At 35.7% G+C, this 18,739-nt stretch overlaps 1 protein-coding gene across 1 annotated transcript; it reads left to right on the top strand.

Annotated features, from left to right (window-relative positions):
• Positions 1 to 5,106: 5,106 nt before the first annotated feature.
• Positions 5,107 to 17,290, top strand: LOC112031145 (caffeic acid 3-O-methyltransferase). Its single transcript, XM_065776488.1, has 2 exons — positions 5,107 to 5,643; positions 17,080 to 17,290. The coding sequence occupies exons 1-2, from the start codon at positions 5,183 to 5,185 to the stop codon at positions 17,288 to 17,290; spliced, it is 672 nt and encodes a 223-aa protein (XP_065632560.1). The 5' UTR covers positions 5,107 to 5,182.
• Positions 17,291 to 18,739: the final 1,449 nt, after the last annotated feature.

Genomic DNA, 18,739 nt, shown 5'->3' with positions numbered 1-18,739 from the left:
TTACCTACTCATTTTACCCTTTTCTATCCAAGTTTTATGTATATAGCCCTTACATTAGATCACCTTGAAATAATGTGAAACCAAAGAATCCCCCATAAACAACTAATTAATCTTTGAACCTTAATTCTTGAAAGCAACAACCAAACAATTATAAGTAAATATTGAACCACACTTTGAAACAAACACCCAAATGCCAAAACATCAAAGTCTAAGTAAAACCCAATACCCCATTTGTGAAAATCTACTCATCACACTTAAACCCTCCTCAAAAAGTTCATACAATTTTCACCAATCTCAAAAATCCACTTCCCATATCATATATATACAAACTAATTGAAATGAATGAAGTAGTACCTAAACTACTCATCACACCTTAACCCTCCTCAAAAGGTTCATACAATTTTCACCAATCTCAAAAATCCAACACAACCCACTTTATAACACCATGCAAGCCACCCGCTTGCTCCAACACAATAATCCACCACAAAACCAATCACAAACATCACAAATATAAAGTGTTTACAAGTATTGAAATCAATTAAAGTACTATTCATCACATCTAACCAACAAGGTCCATTCACATTTGTAAGAAATTAAAAATACTCCCAATATAAATTTGAACCACCTTATAACATCATGTAAGCCACCCACGTGCTCCAACACAACATACCACGACAAATCCAATTTTCAACATCACAAGTATAGAGTTTTATAAGTTTTTAACTAGAATTTACTTACTTTACTCAAGCTAAGTTTACAACTTTCAGAAAAAATCCAAAGTTACTGCAAACAATGTGTATTTAGTCTGCAAAAGAAAAGTTAAATTTATAAGTACAAAAGTTAAAGAAAAGTTAAACAAGCAGATAAGACAATAATTAGAACCGCCAATGAAGAAAGATATTTACAGGGGAATGAAAAGCTTATAAACAACCAAATGTCAAAACAAATATCTAATTCTTCAAAATCACTACCCCACATTAAAACTAGCAAACAAAAGCCACAATCCAAAAACATCACCACTTGTACTATAATGGAAAAATCATATTCAAAAATCAACCATTCAACTGAACAACTCTTTAGAGAAACAACACCAACCATTCACCTAATTGTGAAGATTCACCCAATTCAACACCAATATAAAGATGGTGCAACTAACACTGTTTAACTAGAGATTTCCCCCTGATCAACAACCATTATCAACATACCAACTATTAATACAAAAGCTTTCACCAAAAATCCCATATTTGTTTAACATTTTCAATTAAATCAATCAAGCAACACAATACAACAAACAAGTAATCTTTCCCTTATTTTGGAGCAAACACATAAGTAATCACCCATTGCTGTTTCAAAAACTAAGTGTTGTATATTTACTTTCATACTATTGTAACACTGTCAAGTACTACATTGTTGTATTGCTAGGCTAACTTCCATTTTATATACAAGCCCCATGCATAGTTTCTCTATGTGATTCAGTAATACATTCCTAATTCCATCAAAGTTAAAACAAATGACTACTCACATAAGCAATTGAAAACCATTACAAGCATCAACTAGAAAGAATCCAAGCAAAAGAAAATATCTAATAACTTAGTTACCATATCTTTCTCCCAACAAAACCAATCAATCCCGAGTAATACCCGATCTTGCAAGTACATCAAATAATATTGAAACTGAACATGCTACACAGATTTAACCCACTGAAGGAGTTTAGTACTTACCATCATCCTCCACTTTCACATAACACGTGCCAACCCTTTCAGTAATACATTCCTAATTCCATCAAAGTTAAAACAAATGACTACTCACATAAGCAATTGAAAACCATTACAAGCATCAACTAGAAAGAATCCAAGCAAAAGAAAATATCTAATAACTTAGTTACCATATCTTTCTCCCAACAAAACCAATCAATCCCGAGTAATACCCGATCTTGCAAGTACATCAAATAATATTGAAACTGAACATGCTACACAGATTTAACCCACTGAAGGAGTTTAGTACTTACCATCATCCTCCACTTTCACATAACACGTGCCAACCCCTACATAAACTGATACCTAAAACCACAACAACAACAATAAAATTATAAAATAGAAGTATAGAACAGTCAAGGCACAAGACCTTCACCTAAACAAGAACTTAGTCAAGGCAGACACAGATTCAGTTCAGTAAGGAAATAACTATAGTAACAATAAAAACGAAACTTCATACAATAGTGATCATCAGTCACAACACAAGGTGCTTAGTTCACAACACAATGGATTTGAACCATACAAGCAAATTTGGTGACTGTTACTCACAGTCACAAGCATATTTAATTTGAATAATACAACGACCCATAACATATTTCGAAGTTTGAAAGTCCACATCTCATCAAACCCAAAATACTCCTTTCACAAAACCCATCAATGGTTGAGTAAACTACTAAGTAAAGAAAACGATCGACACAAACTGCTCACACTACTAAGCAAAAACCCGAAATTGAAATTTTTATAGAATTTTAGGGAAATTGAAAACAGAGCAAAGAGAACAAACTAGTGTCGAGCAGGAGCTGATGAACTGACTGATGTCAAAATCGGAATCGAAATCGGCGAGTTGAAGCGTCGCCATCGGTGCCAACGGCGACGCTGAAGCGTCGGAACGGCGACGCTTAAGCGTTGCCGTCGGTGCTAATCGGCGCGACGGCGACGCTGAAGCGTCACAACGGAGCCAACGGCGATGCTTAAGCGTCGCAATGGTGGCACGGCAAGCTCGATCGGCGGCGACGGCTGAGATCAAGTGAAGCGGTTGTGAGGTATTAAGTGAGGGAAGGGAAGGAAAATAAAGTGGAAAAAAAAAAAAAAAAAAAAAAAAAAAGGGGCTGAAGTGTTTTAAGTGTTAAACTTTTAGTGATGACTTGTATGTCGTCACTATAGGCTACCTTTAGCGACAAAAATTTCGATACGTCGCTGATACTCTCATTTGATTTTATGTTCCTTCTTTTTAGTGATGACTTATTTTCGTCACTATTTGTCACATTCAGCGATGAAATGAGTTTCGTCACTAATAGTGTTCTTAGCAACACCTTTAGTGACGAAAATTTTCGTCACAAAAAACTTAAACTTTTAGCGACGAAATAATTCGTCACTGTAGATGAATTTACTTTGGCGCCTACATTTTTGTTTGGCACCTTTAATTCAACACAACCTATAGTGACGAAATTTAATTTTCGTCACTAAAAGTTACTAATTTTTTTATAAATAGTGACGAAATATAAATTTCGTCACTATATGGTACCTTTTTGTGATGAAAAAATTTTCCTCACTAAAATTCGTCACTGAAAATACATTTTGTTGTAGTGAAACTTCACAATTTTATTTTATTCAACCTTTTTTGTACGTGAGATTAGATGTGTATAGATTCCAAGTATTTTTGTAACTTTTGGTAATTTTCATTAATTATTCATGATTCTACCCTTATTTGGAGAGATTCACTTCAAATAGGATGGAGATCATGAATTATCTCTCTAATTACATACTTAAACAAATAAATTAATACATGGAAAAGTATGTCCTTGCCTTGTCCCGCAGGGATATTTCCACCTAGGCTATAGTTCAAAACAAGATTTGGACCTCTTATCTCATTTTTTCCTGATTCTACTTTTCACATGTATGGTGCTCAACGAAAGTATCAATAGAAGTTAGTAATACAAGGCCGTAGTCAGGAATTATTACTTGGAGGGCAACTTGTAGTAGTGAGTATTATAACCAATTTGAATGAACTATGAAGCTTGAAAACTACAACAATGATTATCTGGTCTTTTGTATGGATACTTTATATTTTTAATTAGGTTGATATGGACCAGCTATGAGATAAGCACGTCAAATTTCATCTTGTTTATTGATAGAGATTTTATATATTTGTTCACATGATCTTGGACCACGATCTATCTCTTCAGATTGAATTTTTGAACATTTGGAGGGAGGCTCATTGGACATTGAAGTATCAACATTTGTTTCTACAAGTGTCCTAAGTTTTGAATAACTAATATCTTTTTTCTTAAAGAATGCATCAATTTTTTGTACTTTGCTCATTATTTGGCACCTAATTTCAAACCCCCCCCCCCACCCCCATCCCCCCAAAAAAAATCAATTCAAAAAAATGATAAACTAACTTGGGAGAGAGATAATAAATTATCATATAAAATTAGTTCTTACATGAATTATAAATGCACCTTTAATTAAACTAACTTATAATCCCATGTATATGTATGGATAGACTTAAAATATATACATTAAGATGCATAGTATAATTTATATATATATAATTTAAATATTATTGATAGTCATTCTTATATATATATTATTATTAAGTAGAAAATGTAAATTGTCCATTTAAAAAAAAAAATTATGTTCATTAATTCTAGACTCATTGGTTTTTATACATAATAACTCACTTGAATGAATATTTATGATGTGGTCCCACATTTGACTCTAAAATTAAGAAATAAAATTCTCTAAAATAATTTAAGATGCCTAGCGTAAAATTGGATTTTAGTTGTAGAATCTAATTGAATTTTTTCTAAACTTTACTTATTAATATATATATATATATATAGATAATGACCCTTTACTAACCCAACTGCATAATGCAAGCCCAACCCACCTCCCATTCTAGAGACAAACAGCACAAAAGCCAAAAGGCTGAGTCATGGAGTCATTAGGTCAAATACAAAGAAATACGATAATAATAAACACAAAAATATAAAGTCAGCATACATTGTTTTGCCGGCAAAGGAATGTCACATGCATATATTCCAATTCCGCTATTCAATATTTAGTTTTTTTTTTTTTACTAGAAGAAGTCTTGGGAATAATTTGGAGGGGGCGGATATTTATTTTTTATTGGGCCCATATCTTTTTTCTATGTACCCTAGAGAAAAAAAAAATGAATTTTTTTTGGGGGGGGGGGGGGGGGCGCTCCGCCCCTGACTTGAATATGTACTATGGGATTTTGAAATTTTGGTGCTGAGAGCCAAAAAAAAAAAAAAAAAAAAAAACAGCAGAAATTAGTTGAATATGTATGGGATTTTAATATTTGTTGCTCAGAGAAAAACTCCAACATTAGAGGTGAATGTGAGAACTGAGAAGTGAGGAATGTTTGGTATTTGAACTGTATAATATAGAAAAACAGGCATGCAATGCCTCTAAGACCTTGGAAAAATCAAAGCAGCAATATGAAAATGGGTTCCACTAAAAACCAGGGTACACCCTTTGTTAGTGAAGAAGATGACGATGCATGTCTCTATGCCATGCTACTGTCAAGCTCTCACGTATTTCCCATGGTACTACGCGCTGCCATTGAGCTCAACCTGTTTGAGATCATTGCTCGGGTAAGCCCCGATGCTTACATGTCGCATTCTAAGTTTGCTTCTCAGCTTCCCACACAAAACCCTGATGCTCCTTATATGCTAGATCGCATGCTGCGTTTACTTGCTAGCTACTCACTTCTTACTTGTTCTATACGCAGCTGCGAAGATGGAAGTGTTGAGAGACTCTATCGGGTCTCACAAGCGGGCAAGTTATATGTTCAAAATGAAGATGAAGGATTTATGGGTTCGATCTCATTATTTGCTTTCCAACGTGCCATGCTTGAGGTTTGGTATGTATAATTAATAATATGATTGATTTCCCACTTACTCCTTGTTGTATTTAATGCATATCGAATCGATTTCGAAATTAAAATAAGTTGCATCTTCTTAAGGGAATTATGGTGCAACAGACCCAAACTTGTATTATAGGTACATGTACTTATAAAGCACGTAAGCTAATGCTAATCCTAATTGTAGTACTGTCTGTAGGATTACTAAACATTTGGGTTAGCATAGGGTTAAATGCTTACCCTACGTTGGATTTGTTGACACAAACACAAACACTAAATATAATGCTATTATAGGCTTTTTTTTTTTTTTTTTTCCTTCTTCTTTTGCTTTCTTTGTCTATGTCATTTTATTCTATTATTTCTATTCAATATATGATATCTTTGATTTACAAAATAGGTTACCCATCAGACCCCAATAATGACGATAAAAGCAGAAAATATTACTTCAAATATATATCTAGGTTCTTTGCCATTTATGAAAAAATATATTTTATCTCTAGAATGATATTCTTTGGAGGATTAGGAGTATCAATCTAGAGATAATATTTATGGCTGAATCTTTGCCAAACCCCTCTTTTTGCTGGGTTATCAAATATTTGGCCATGTATTCTCTACATAACAAATTTGTAGGTTCCTTTGATTTTGTTAGCTACTCCTCTTGTTTGAGTGATGTTCTTAGGGTGGGGTCGTTGTAGTCACTTCTTTTGTGTGTATTTAGTTCTAGTTTATTTTATTATTTAACTTATTTTTGTTATTATTTATGGGCTCCATTGTATTTTTTGGTACTATTTATGGATTCTACTGTACTATTTCAGTTAAGTTTTACTTTTATTTACAGTACTTTCAATAAAAAATTTTCAGTTTCAGCAAAATAAGCAAATTCCAAATAGACCCTTTGTCTAATAAAACCTTTCAGTTCATTAAAAAAAAAAACATAACACCCTCCCTCCTAGGAAGGGCTTGTGTCTAGTGGAAATTATTACTAGACACGTTAGGATTTGGAGAAGTGTCTAAGAGTGGACACGTGTCCGCAATCTAAGTGTCCAATGATAACTTCCACTGGACACAAGCCGCCCCCCTCCCTCCCTTATCGTACAATTGACCTGGCAAATGAGTTAGTGAGTAAAGGTCGTGGCAACCTTAGAATTTGTGCCACACACTACAATGTTTCAAAAGATAATATGGAAAATTTTGAAGATATTTGAATCATTTTTACTTGATTGTTGATTATAAAATTATATAAAAGCTTGAGTACAAAACACAATTCCCTTGGATTTTATATGTAGCCATGTAGCTAGAAAAAAAGAATATAAGTGTACAGAATTGCTTTAAACTATCATGTAATACATGTAACACTATACCCTTTGTTTGGTCCAAGGCTTTGAGGATTCCTGGGATAGCCCCCTTCAAGGTAAGGTTGATTGCCTCCATTTAGTAAAAATTATTTCATGTGTTCACTTTATGGAGTGGGCCTCTCATAGACGTTCAAGCCCCACACATGTGGAACCAACACCCTTGTGAGAGGGAGTGGACACATGAAATACTTTTTCCTAACGCAGACTAACCAACACTATCTCACATTATCCGAAACGAGTTGAAATATTCAATTTGAGAAGTAATTAGGTATGTAGTGGATTTCAAGTGAGGAAGCCTAATCGAATCAAGTTAAGTCTTAGGTCTCCATTAAGGAAATCTAGAAAACCTAACAAGTCCTAGCTTCGTCCTTGCCAATGTACTAGTTGACACATACTCCATCTGGATTATCCCATCTTTCTCTATAACCTCTCTAACTCTATCTCCATCCAAATCAAACTTGAAAGCCAAATCATGCTTCAACAACCCTCATTTGATCTTACCAACACCACTCATCAATAGCCAATTCTCCTTAACCACCATGCATACCCAGCACTCCACTCTCATTAGGTCCAGGTGATGCAGAATAAACTGCCATAGCCTTTCTCGACTCTCACGCACATCTGGAATTATCGTGAAGGCAAAAGGAACTAGTATGAATCATGGGTCTCGGAGTTGGAACTGCATGAAATTTGGCAGGCTAAAGCAAAACGGCCTTTTGAGCAATAGTTGTCGCTTTGCCACGAGGTACCCCCTTGAAAATGGTGAATTCCTCTACTTTTGTCGTTTATAGTAATTTTTGTTTCCTTAATAACTTTTTACTCAAAAGTCAGAATAAGGTCCCTGTTTGTTTTGAGACGGCCATTAAGGTCAGTAGTTTATGATTCTGCATTTAACCCAATTTTTTCATTTTTGATAAGACATAATCTCGTAATTAGTGCAAATTAGGGTTTTAGACATTTCCTAATCGTCATAGGGTTTTACTTGCTCAGTATTTATATGTTTTGTAATCATCAAAGGCAAATCAGATTATCGTTAATAAAATATAGACTTTTTTTTATTGAATTCTTTCTTTGATGGATTTCAGTTTGTAAGGTTGAATTTAATCAACCATCTTGTTGGTTTTATTCCGTACCAAATTACTTGTATTTCAACACTTAGAAACCCTGTATTTAGGTGGGAATCTTGTAAGGGTAGTGAGTGAGAGAATGTGAAGAAATGCTCAAGATTGTGCAAAGAAACAGGGACTCGTGACTGGATCTCGCGGGTGGCTCACGGCTTGCAAGTTGCCAGAAGTTGCACATGTGCCAAGCATGCTAGAAGCTGAAGAGTCATGCCAGTTGTTGCACTATAAGACAAAAGTTTCAGGTTGGCCAGGCCGTTAACTTGCGGCTTGAACTCGTGACTCAACCCAGTCGCGAGGTCAAGTTGCTAGAACACCCTGTTTGGTAAAAACTGACTCTTCGCATTCCTTTCTCACCCTAGTATAAATAACCCTCATTCTCATGAAATGTAGAGAGCTTCTAGAGAGAATTTTGAGAGAGAAACCCTAGAGAAAATAAGATTTCCTCATCCACAATCTTCACCTAAGAGACTCTTCAAATTGCTTTACTCTCTTCCTCTCCATTGATACATCCTTGAAAGGTTTTTGACCAAATCCTTTTCTCATCATACCCACGTCTGTGAGAAGGTTCTTTTGGTGCTAAATGAAGCAATTTGGAAGGGACCAATGATTATTAATTAATGCTATAGTTTATAGCGGAATCTGGTAAGTTAGAAAAGGAAAAGGTTCAGCGCAACCTCATTGAAGCAAGAAGCTTGGAGGGCTTAGGTACCTGGGTAGATTAGGCTTGGAGGATCTATTACTGTTCATGTATCCCAACTACATTTTCTAGTGGATTATTGACTGCTTGGAGAGCGGCGGAGAGGTTTTATACCGAAGGCTTCGGTTTCCTCTTCGATAACACATCGTGTGTTGTTCTTGTGTTTGCATCTCTCTTCCTTTTATCTTTACCATTTAATTACTGTTGTGATTGTGATTATTTATGATTTAGATTGTTTATTAATTTTGTTTTAGGCTTGTTATCATTTTCCGCACATACATTGTTTGATATAAATCTTGAATTGGTAATTTATTATTTGGGGGGTCTAAATATTCATAGTGTTTTCAACACTATTTGAACTTTCAATTGTTATCAGAGCGAGTGCACTTGTTGTGTTTTAAACAACTTAATGTGATCCCTAACCCCGCATTGAGATGGATAGGTCTCAATCACTAAATGTGCCACCATTTTTTGATGGTAATAATTATGCTTTTTGGAAAGTCCGAATGAGGGCATTTTTGTGTTCTATTGATGATGCTGTGTGGGATGCAGTTGAAGTGAGTTGGACTAAGCCGGAGGTTGCCAAATTCACTTGGGATAAGGCAGCTTTTGCGGCAGCTAATGCTAATAGTAAAGCCTTGAATGCTATTTTTAGTGGTGTCTCTCCAAAAGAATTTCACAGGATTTCACATATCACTATTGCTAAGGAAGCATGGGAGATTCTGGAGACTACTTATGAAGGAATAAAGAAAGTGAAAGACACCAAGCTGCAGATGTTGACCACTCACTTTGAGGAGCTCCAGATGAGCGAGGATGAGTCATTCGACTCTTTTTATAGTAAGTTGAATGAGGTGGTTGTCGGCAAATTCGATTTGGGAGAAAAGACGAAGGATTCTAAAATTGTAAGGAAGATTCGTTGGACACTGTCGGAAAGCTTTTGTGCCAAAGTAACAATTATTGAAGAGAGCAAAGATCTTGATGACATTAAAGTTCAAAAGCTGGTTGGTTCGTTGCAGACATATGAATTGTCACTGCCTACGCAGAAGAAGAGCAAATCTCTTGCTCTTAAGACAATTGATGAGAGGGTGGTATCTCATGATTCTTCAGAAGAAGATGTCGTAGATAAAGATGTAGCGTACCTTGTGAAAAACTTCCGTAAGTTCTTAAAACTTAAGAACAGTGGGAAACCTGGTGACAAAGGGAAATCTCAGAATTCCGAGAAGGAGAAAAGGGAATTCCGAAGGAAAGATAGTAGAGAACTCCAATCTTCACAGGGAATCACGTGTTTTGAATGCAACAGACACGGACATTTCAAGAAAGAATGTCCAAATTATTTGAAATCTAAGGGGAAGGTCTATGTCACTACTCTAAGTGACTCAGATTCATCAAATTCTGATTCTGAGGAAAGTTGTGACAGAGAAGGAAACTACTCCGCATTTATGACCATCGCACATGTGGAATCCTCGGATGATTTGGGTTCACTTGTAAAAGAGTTTGGTGAGCACTCTGATTTGGAGTCTATTGGAATAGTTGAGGAATCTGAAGATGAGGAAGTTAGAGAAGCAGAGAGACATACAATTCACTCCTTGAGAAGACTGGTGAATATGCTAAGGTGGCTAACACAGCCATTAAAAAGATGAAGAGGGCCGAGGAAGACTACAAAATTCTTCTAGTGCAATACAAGGAGACTAAATATGTAGTAAAGAAAATGAATGGAAAGCTGTTAGAAGCTTACTCAAAAATTCGATTCCTTGAGCATGAAGTGCTTCAAGCAAATGCTAAGATAGACCGTCTCTCCTCCAAGAAACTCAATGAAATGCTTACTCATCAAAAATCAGTCTCAGATAAGTTCGGAGTGGGATATATCGAAGGGAGTAGCTCATCAGCCAATGTCACTAAAGAAGTGAGGTTTGTGAAGGCCAAAGAGCCAATTGTGGAAGAGTTTATTCCTGATAAGGTTAAGACTGAAAAGAAGAAGAATATGGCTGATCAACGAGTGTTCAATAAAATCCGTAATCCATCAGAAGCCAAACATGAAGTTAGAGGAAGAACACTTTCAAGATTACAACGGGGTCCTAAAACAAATCATATTTGTCACTATTGCGGATTGTAAGGACATACCAGACCCAACTGTCATAAATTGATAGCGTTAAACAATGCAAGCGCTCTTTGATCATGTGGAAGAAGAAATAACAAGAGGTCTTGGGGTGGTGAGCAAACAAGAAGTCAAAACCGTGATCCCAGAATAATGGATATGATAAAGATGATTGATGCCTTCGCAAATTGCTTGGAAAGTTTCACAAAGATGTTTGACAGTCCTAACTTTCGTACCCAATTCGTTAAGGATATCACCCCAAAATGCACGTGACGTGTGGGTGACGAAGGGTACTCATGCATAAGCATCATAACATGTTCATGCATCAATTCTTCCTATGCTTTGGGATTATGTTTGGTTGTATGCTTTTTGCTTCTGAGTTTTGAATTGTTGTTTGTTTATTTGTTTCGTTTATTTACTGTGTTTTGTACCCATGTTGCTTTTGTAAACTTTTAGGGTTTGTTTCTATGCAATTTGTTTGTAAGGTCGAATTTAATCAACTATCTTATTGGCTTTATTCCGTACCAATTTGCTTATATTTCAGCACTTAGAAACCCTGTATTTAGGTGGGAATCTTGTAAAGGTAGTGAGTGAAAGAGTGTGAAGAAATACTTAAGATTGTGCAAAGAAACAGGGACTCGCGACTGGATCTTGCGGGTGGCTCGCGACTTGCAAGTCGCTAGAAGTTGCACACGTGCCAAACATGCCAGAAGCTGAAGAGTCACGACAGCTGTTGTACTACAGAACAAAATTCTCAAGCTGGCTAGGCCGTTAGCTCGCAGCTTAAACTCGCGACTCAACCCAGTCGCGAGGTCAAGTTACCAGAACACTCTGTTTAGGAAAAACTGACTCTTCGCATTCCATTCTCACCTTAGTATAAATACCCCTCATTCCCACGAAATGTAGAGAGCTTCCAGAGAGAATTTTGAGAGAGAAACCCTAGAGAGAACAAGATTGCCTCATCCACAATCTTCACCTAAGAGACTCTTCAAATTCCTCTACTCTCTTCCTCTTCATTGATACATCCTTGAGAGGTTCTTGACTAAATCCTTTTCTCACCATACCCACTTCTGTGAGAAGGTTTTTTTGGTGCAAAGGGACGCAGTTTGGAAGTGACCAATGATTATTGGTTGATGCTATAGTTTATAGCGAAATCCGGTAAGCTAGAAAAGAAAAAGGTTCGGCGTAACTTCGTTGGAACAAGAAACTTGAAAGGCTTAGGTACCTGGGTAGATTATGTTTGGAGGGTCTATTACTGTTCATGTATCCCAACTACATTTTCTAGTGGATTATTGACCACTTGGAGGCAGCGAAGAGGTTTTACGCTGAGGGCTTCGGTTTCCTCTTCGATAACATATCGTGTGTTGTCCTTGTGTTTATATCTCTCTTCTCTTTATCTTTACCATTTAATTATTGCTGTGATTGTGATTATTTATGGTTTAGATTGTTTATTAATTCTGTTATAAGCTTGTTATTATCTTCCGCACATATATTGTTTGATTTAAAGCTTAAATTGGTAATTTGTTGTTTGGGGGTCTAAACGTTCTTAGTGTTTTCAATACTATTTGAACTTTCAATTGGTATCCTATATACATATTTTTATAATTGAGATGGGTCACATTATCTAGTGCTAGTTGTGTATGCCTTGTTTAAATTAATCATTGAAGTTTCACATTAGACTAAGGACTATCTCATTTTTGATACCCACACACAACACACAAGTTTATGTTCAATGAATGCTATATTCATTTGTGTGATTGTACTTGTTTAAATGTGTTTTCATAAGCTTAATTTTTTGATCAAACACAAAAAGATTTTTGAGTGTTTTAGCTTGTTTTCGGAAAGTATTTGTTTTTACAAAATGTCAAAAATTTCAAAAACAGTGTTTCCCTATTTTGGCGACTCAGTCGTGGGTTGGTCCAGTTGCATGCCCCAGTCGTGAGCTTACTCCAGAATTTTCGTGGCTCCCTGGCAAGTTATGGTTTCAATCGCGAAAATTATTTAGACAATTTTCAAAACTTGAGTTTTTGTGTTTTTTGCGGCTTAGTTTGGCGACTTATTCGTGGGTGGAAGGTCTAGTGCGAGGAGTACACAGAGATTTTCGCGTCTCTCCTGGCAATTGTCTCAGGGTAGACCTTCCAGTCGCGAAAAAACACTTAGAAATTTTTTTCAGGAATCTTATCTTCTATGTGTTTTGCGGCTTACCTGGCGACTGACTGATGACTTGATCCAATCACGAAAGACGCGTGTTTTGCCTTTAAAGATCTTTTTAAAATCATTTCAGTTTTCCCTCGATCTATTGTGACTGTTTATTATCTTCATCATTTGAACTGCTCTCATTTTCATTGTGTTTGTGCATACATCACCATTGTTGTCCATCATTTCTGATTCAATCCTCAAGACAAGGTATGGGCTTTGTCTCTTACATAGTATTGGTCACAGTTACTCTTATTCCTCATGATTTGTATGGTTTAAAGATATTTGTATATTTCCTGTTTGATCTTGTCTCTGATCTCATGATAGAAATTGCTTTGTCTTGTTAGTGGTTATGTATGGATCTTCTTTATTTGAGTACACATTGTGATGTTTGTGGCACACACACACACTCATTTTCATGTTTGGAACTAAATCCCTATTTTTTAGGGTTTCTCTCATTACCCATGTTTTGGAATTTTCCCAATGCTAATAGTGCTTGGTGCCTTGTTTGGTTTTTTCTTTTGATAAAACATGACACAGGGGGAAAATGTCTCCATTCAAGAGAACAACTGTAAAAGGGGAAACAACAAAGGGAAGGAACATGTCATTGATGTTGATGAACTCTCACCTAGAGCAAAAAGGACTCGCTCATCATCTGGAGTGTTCGATCACAACAAGTTCAGATCCTATGCTGCCTTTCAGAATCATGAAATTTTTTTCAAAAATGCTACACCGTTACTCGAAAGGGTCATTGATCAACCTTCCTTTTTTGACACCGACATTCCTCAATGGTTTGCTCACAAATATTGGAATTACCTTCTTTCTGATATTGATGTCGCATATGAGGACTTGGTCAAAGAGTTTTATGCTAATGCAGTTGTTGAAGGTGAAGAACTCAAATGCTGAGTTAGACGAAAGAGTTTCTCAGTATCTCCAACATATCTAGCTGAGATTCTTCACATCAATTGACCGATGTTTAAACAATCACCGGTTTACAATGATTTATGTCCAGACGAGGACTTACTCTAGGATGCTCTTGGAAAAGACTTGGAATTCTCATCAAATGGGAACTCAGTCAGTGTTTCCTCTCTTCCTCCGAAATTGAGGGTGCTTACAATCATCATGTTTCACAACTTGTACCCATTATCTAGCACCAGGTACATGAACCTTGGTCGAGCCCTGTTTCTTCACGATCTGATCTCTGATGTTGAAATTGACATTTGTGTACACATCTTTCATGTCTTGCGTAAAACAGTTCTTCAAATTGAATCACGGATATGCATTCTGTTTTGCTGCCTTATCTCAAGGGTACTAAAGNCTGATATTGATGTCGCATATGAGGACTTGGTCAAAGAGTTTTATGCTAATGCAGTTGTTGAAGGTGAAGAACTCAAATGCTGAGTTAGACGAAAGAGTTTCTCAGTATCTCCAACATATCTAGCTGAGATTCTTCACATCAATTGACCGATGTTTAAACAATCACCGGTTTACAATGATTTATGTCCAGACGAGGACTTACTCTAGGATGCTCTTGGAAAAGACTTGGAATTCTCATCAAATGGGAACTCAGTCAGTGTTTCCTCTCTTCCTCCGAAATTGAGGGTGCTTACAATCATCATGTTTCACAACTTGTACCCATTATCTAGCACCAGGTACATGAACCTTGGTCGAGCCCTGTTTCTTCACGATCTGATCTCTGATGTTGAAATTGACATTTGTGTACACATCTTTCATGTCTTGCGTAAAACAGTTCTTCAAATTGAATCACGGATATGCATTCTGTTTTGCTGCCTTATCTCTAGGGTACTAAAGCTTAAAGGTATTCATCCTTCACTAGATGAATCTCCCTGCACAAAACTGGCACCAATCAAACTGTGTAGTACAACGCCAGCATTGGTCATAGTCAGAAGGGAATCAAAACAGAGCCTTTAGCCTCTCACAGTGGTTTGCGCTCTAGCTCCTTCACATTTGATGAGCAACTAGACAACATTGTGAAATCTGTCAACGAGTTGAGTGCCAAGATGTCCGGCCTTTCATCTATCTTGCACCATCTCAACATTCGATGGGATATGAAGTTCACCTCTATCCAAACTCAATTGAATCAAATTCAAAGAAAGCTAGAAGATGATGAGGACTAGCTATTCCATGACAAAAAGGGGGAGATAATGTTGGCAGGGGAGTACAATGATAGGGGGAGAAACAACTGGATGGCAGGGGGAGTACAATGATAGGGGAGAAACAAATGGATCAAAGGAGGAGATTTCAGCAAGAATGATTTTGTTTACTCTCTGTTTTATATTAACTTTATCTTTATCATTTAATTACTGCTGTGATTGTGATTATTTATGGTTTAGATTGTTTATCAATTCTGTTTTAAGCTTGTTATCATTTTCCGCACATACATTGTTTGATATAAAGCTTGAATTGGTAATTTGTTGTTTGGGGGTCTAAACGTTCATAGTATTTTCAACGCTATTTGAACTTTCACAGTTTATCACCTTGTAAATTCAAAGAATCTCTCATAGATTCGAGGTGTATTACCCAAAAACTAATAGTTTAGTTTCTGTCCGTCAAAGAGAGCATTGTATGTGCTTTCTTCAGACTTCCGCGACATCACCAAGTAAGGTAACTATCAGTGATGATAGTAGCAGAAATCTGCTAAAATTGCTAAGCATCACCTCCATGCCAATCTGTTCCAACCACAATCATCACATATTTAAAATCAGGATCCTCTCTTTTGTGCCCCTATTTATTTCGTCCATATCACAGTTTAAATCTTATTTTTTGAATTTAACAACAATGACGACTCTAGGAATTATTTTAGTGGCTCATTAAAAAACTTAAATTAAGCAAAGTTTAATAAAAAGAAAAGTTGAATATTTCAAGTTATTGACACACACAAAAAAAGAAAAAAAGAAAAAGAAAAGGCAATTACATGAAATTTTACAATTTTCTTATACGAGTTTTCTTATTTTGTAATCATTACAAAATATTTCATTATCAGTTGTCATTATTTATTGTCGATGTGGGTTGGTATAATCATTTTATTTTGTTAAGTTTGTATAACATTTTTTATTTTTATGTAGTTGTCATTATTTATTTGTCATTGATTTTATAAAATATTTTAAACTAAATGGCAAAACTCAATCCACTGACATTCTATTAAATTGGCCCACACAATCACATTCATCCATATATAAATAATACACTAGACGTTTACTTAATCAATTAAATACTTGAACACTCACTAACTTTACTTTTTTTTTTCTTGAATCACTAACTTTATAACAAAAAGTTTATAACATGATAACAATACACACATATGTAATAAACCATCTGTATTTCCTAATTATTAAATTATATAAAGTTCTATTATATTTTATACTATACACACACAAACTACAATTTAGAAGAATAACATTATAACAAAATAATAATAAAAATAACGTGCACAATCAATATCAAACACACACTCACACACATATAATATAAATTTATAAAAGAAAGAGAGATAATGACAACTCACAAACAGTCATTTTTTATTCTTAGAGTCTCAGAGATGCCAAGATAGTCAAATAAAGAAGAGAGATGAGATGAGATTCATGGGAATCAAGTTAGAGATCAAATCAAAGAGAGAGAGAGCTCTGTGATATGTGTTGTTATTTAGTTTTAGCCAGGACTGATATGTGATTAGGGTATGTAAAAATATTTTTAAAGATAAAGTAAACTAATATATATATATATATATATATAAAATCAAGTCTGAGGGTTCGATCAATTGAACCCTCTTAACATAAAGTAGTGCCGCCCTGGTCTAACAACATACAAACGGTACACCTTTAGCATACCCTGTCGTATATCGTTCAGACATTACATATAGAAAATACAAAGGTTTAATCAGTGAAAAACCCTCTCTCTTTTTTCTATCTCTATTATTTTAATAGGATTCATTGTGTATTTGTGTTATAGGCTACATTTTAAGGATGCTATTCTTGGAGGAGGTAATCTATTTGGAAAGGTCCACGGGATGTCCATCTTCCAATACATGAAAGCTGATCAAACATTGAACAATTCTTTTAACAAGGCAATGGCTGATACTTCCAGAATACACATGAAAAAAATTCTTGAGAAATACAAAGGTTTTGAGGGGGTATCATTGTTAGTTGATGTTGGTGGTTAGTGTCAAAGACATTCGTATGCTTCGGCATAGCAAAAGTGCGATGTCAAATGCTTAACATCTTGGGTATTTCTTTTCTCTCTTTTATATGCCCATGTATGATATGCTAAAATAAAAGAAAACATGCAAAGAAAATAAAAAGCAAAAAGATTAAAAATGCTTTAAATATGGTTGCAAGCGTGTATTCTAGGAGATGTGGGAGTTATAGGATGTACCTCGAAGGTGATAGTCCCCATCAAACAGTTATGATTGTGTGTGAGTTAAAGTTATTTTCTCATATCTCAGATCTTCATAACATGTATACACATATGCAATCTTGCGATGTTTTTCACACACAACACGTAATATTCTTTGCTACTTTTGATACATGTGTAGGTACAATATGATTTGGCTATCACAAAGGTTTTACATGTGCTAATGTATGCTCACTAAACTGTCATAACTTGTTTTTGAAAAATAAAATTGGTTAGACTTGTTTAGTGTGTGTGTGTGTTTTGGAGGATCCATGTGCTTAAATTTTTGTTGAGAGATGTTTTTGAGAGCTTTATATGTTGAGTGGATCTTTGGTTGAGATGTATGTTAGATTGCATTCATGTCTGTGTTTTTTTCTTCTCGAAAAACTGATTTTTACTGCTGGCTCGACACCTCCTCGACACTTCCTCGATACTTGGTCATCTATCGAGCTTCTCAAGCCGTTTCTTATCGCAATCTCGACACCTGATGGATCGATCGGGATTCACTGGTTGTGTTTGTGTCTTCTTTCTCGACACCTGTCTCGACACCTTGTGGATCGATCGAGAAATCTCCTGTCTCCTCGATACCTCCTCGACACCTGTGCGATCGATCGAGCATCTCTTATTTGAAATCCATCTTGCATCTCGATACCTCTCGATACCTTCATCTGTCGACGGCAATTTCCTCGATACCTTTCTCGATAGCTTCCTCGATACCTCTCGACACCTCAGCTGTCGAGATTTACTGAGATGCCTATTTAAGGATCTATCACAATTTTCTTCATTTCTCACTCGATCTCTCTCGATCTCTCCGTGGCTTTTCATCTCCTTTTCACACTTCTCTCACTCAAATCTTCCAACCCACTTGGATCTTGATCATTCCTTGCTTAAATCACTTGGTAAGATCACTTTTCCCTTCCTTTTTCATGCATTGCATGTTTTAAAACCTAGGTTTTGGGATTTTTTTTTGAAATTTTTAGGGTTTTTCAAAATTAATGAGTGTTTCTTGAAATTTTGGGTTGGGTTTTCACTTAAATGCTTTTAAAATGTCATACATTGCATTTTATGTGCATGATAATGATATTTACATACATTTAGATGTGTGCTGATAGGATTGGATTGGGCTAAGCCCATGATGAAATTTTTGCTTTGCATGTCACATGCTCATGCATTCTCATGCATACATACTTGTTGTTCAATATATCTGTCATATTTGAAC

This window comes from Quercus suber, unplaced genomic scaffold (assembly GCF_002906115.3).
Source record: "Quercus suber isolate HL8 unplaced genomic scaffold, Cork oak 2.0 scaffold_135, whole genome shotgun sequence".
In the NCBI taxonomy this organism is placed as follows: Eukaryota; Viridiplantae; Streptophyta; class Magnoliopsida; order Fagales; family Fagaceae; genus Quercus; species Quercus suber.
This window is presented reverse-complemented; position numbering and strand designations above follow the sequence as displayed.

What these genes read in the sequence shown, in the direction of transcription:
- LOC112031145 (XM_065776488.1), top strand. Translation starts at nt 5,183, where the DNA reads ATGCCTCTAAGACCTTGGAAAAATCAAAGCAGCAATATGAAAATGGGT. An exon ending in CGTGCCATGCTTGAGGTTTG is followed by an intron (nt 5,644 to 17,079) that starts GTATGTATAATT and finishes TTTGTGTTATAG; the next exon opens with GCTACATTTTAAGGATGCTA.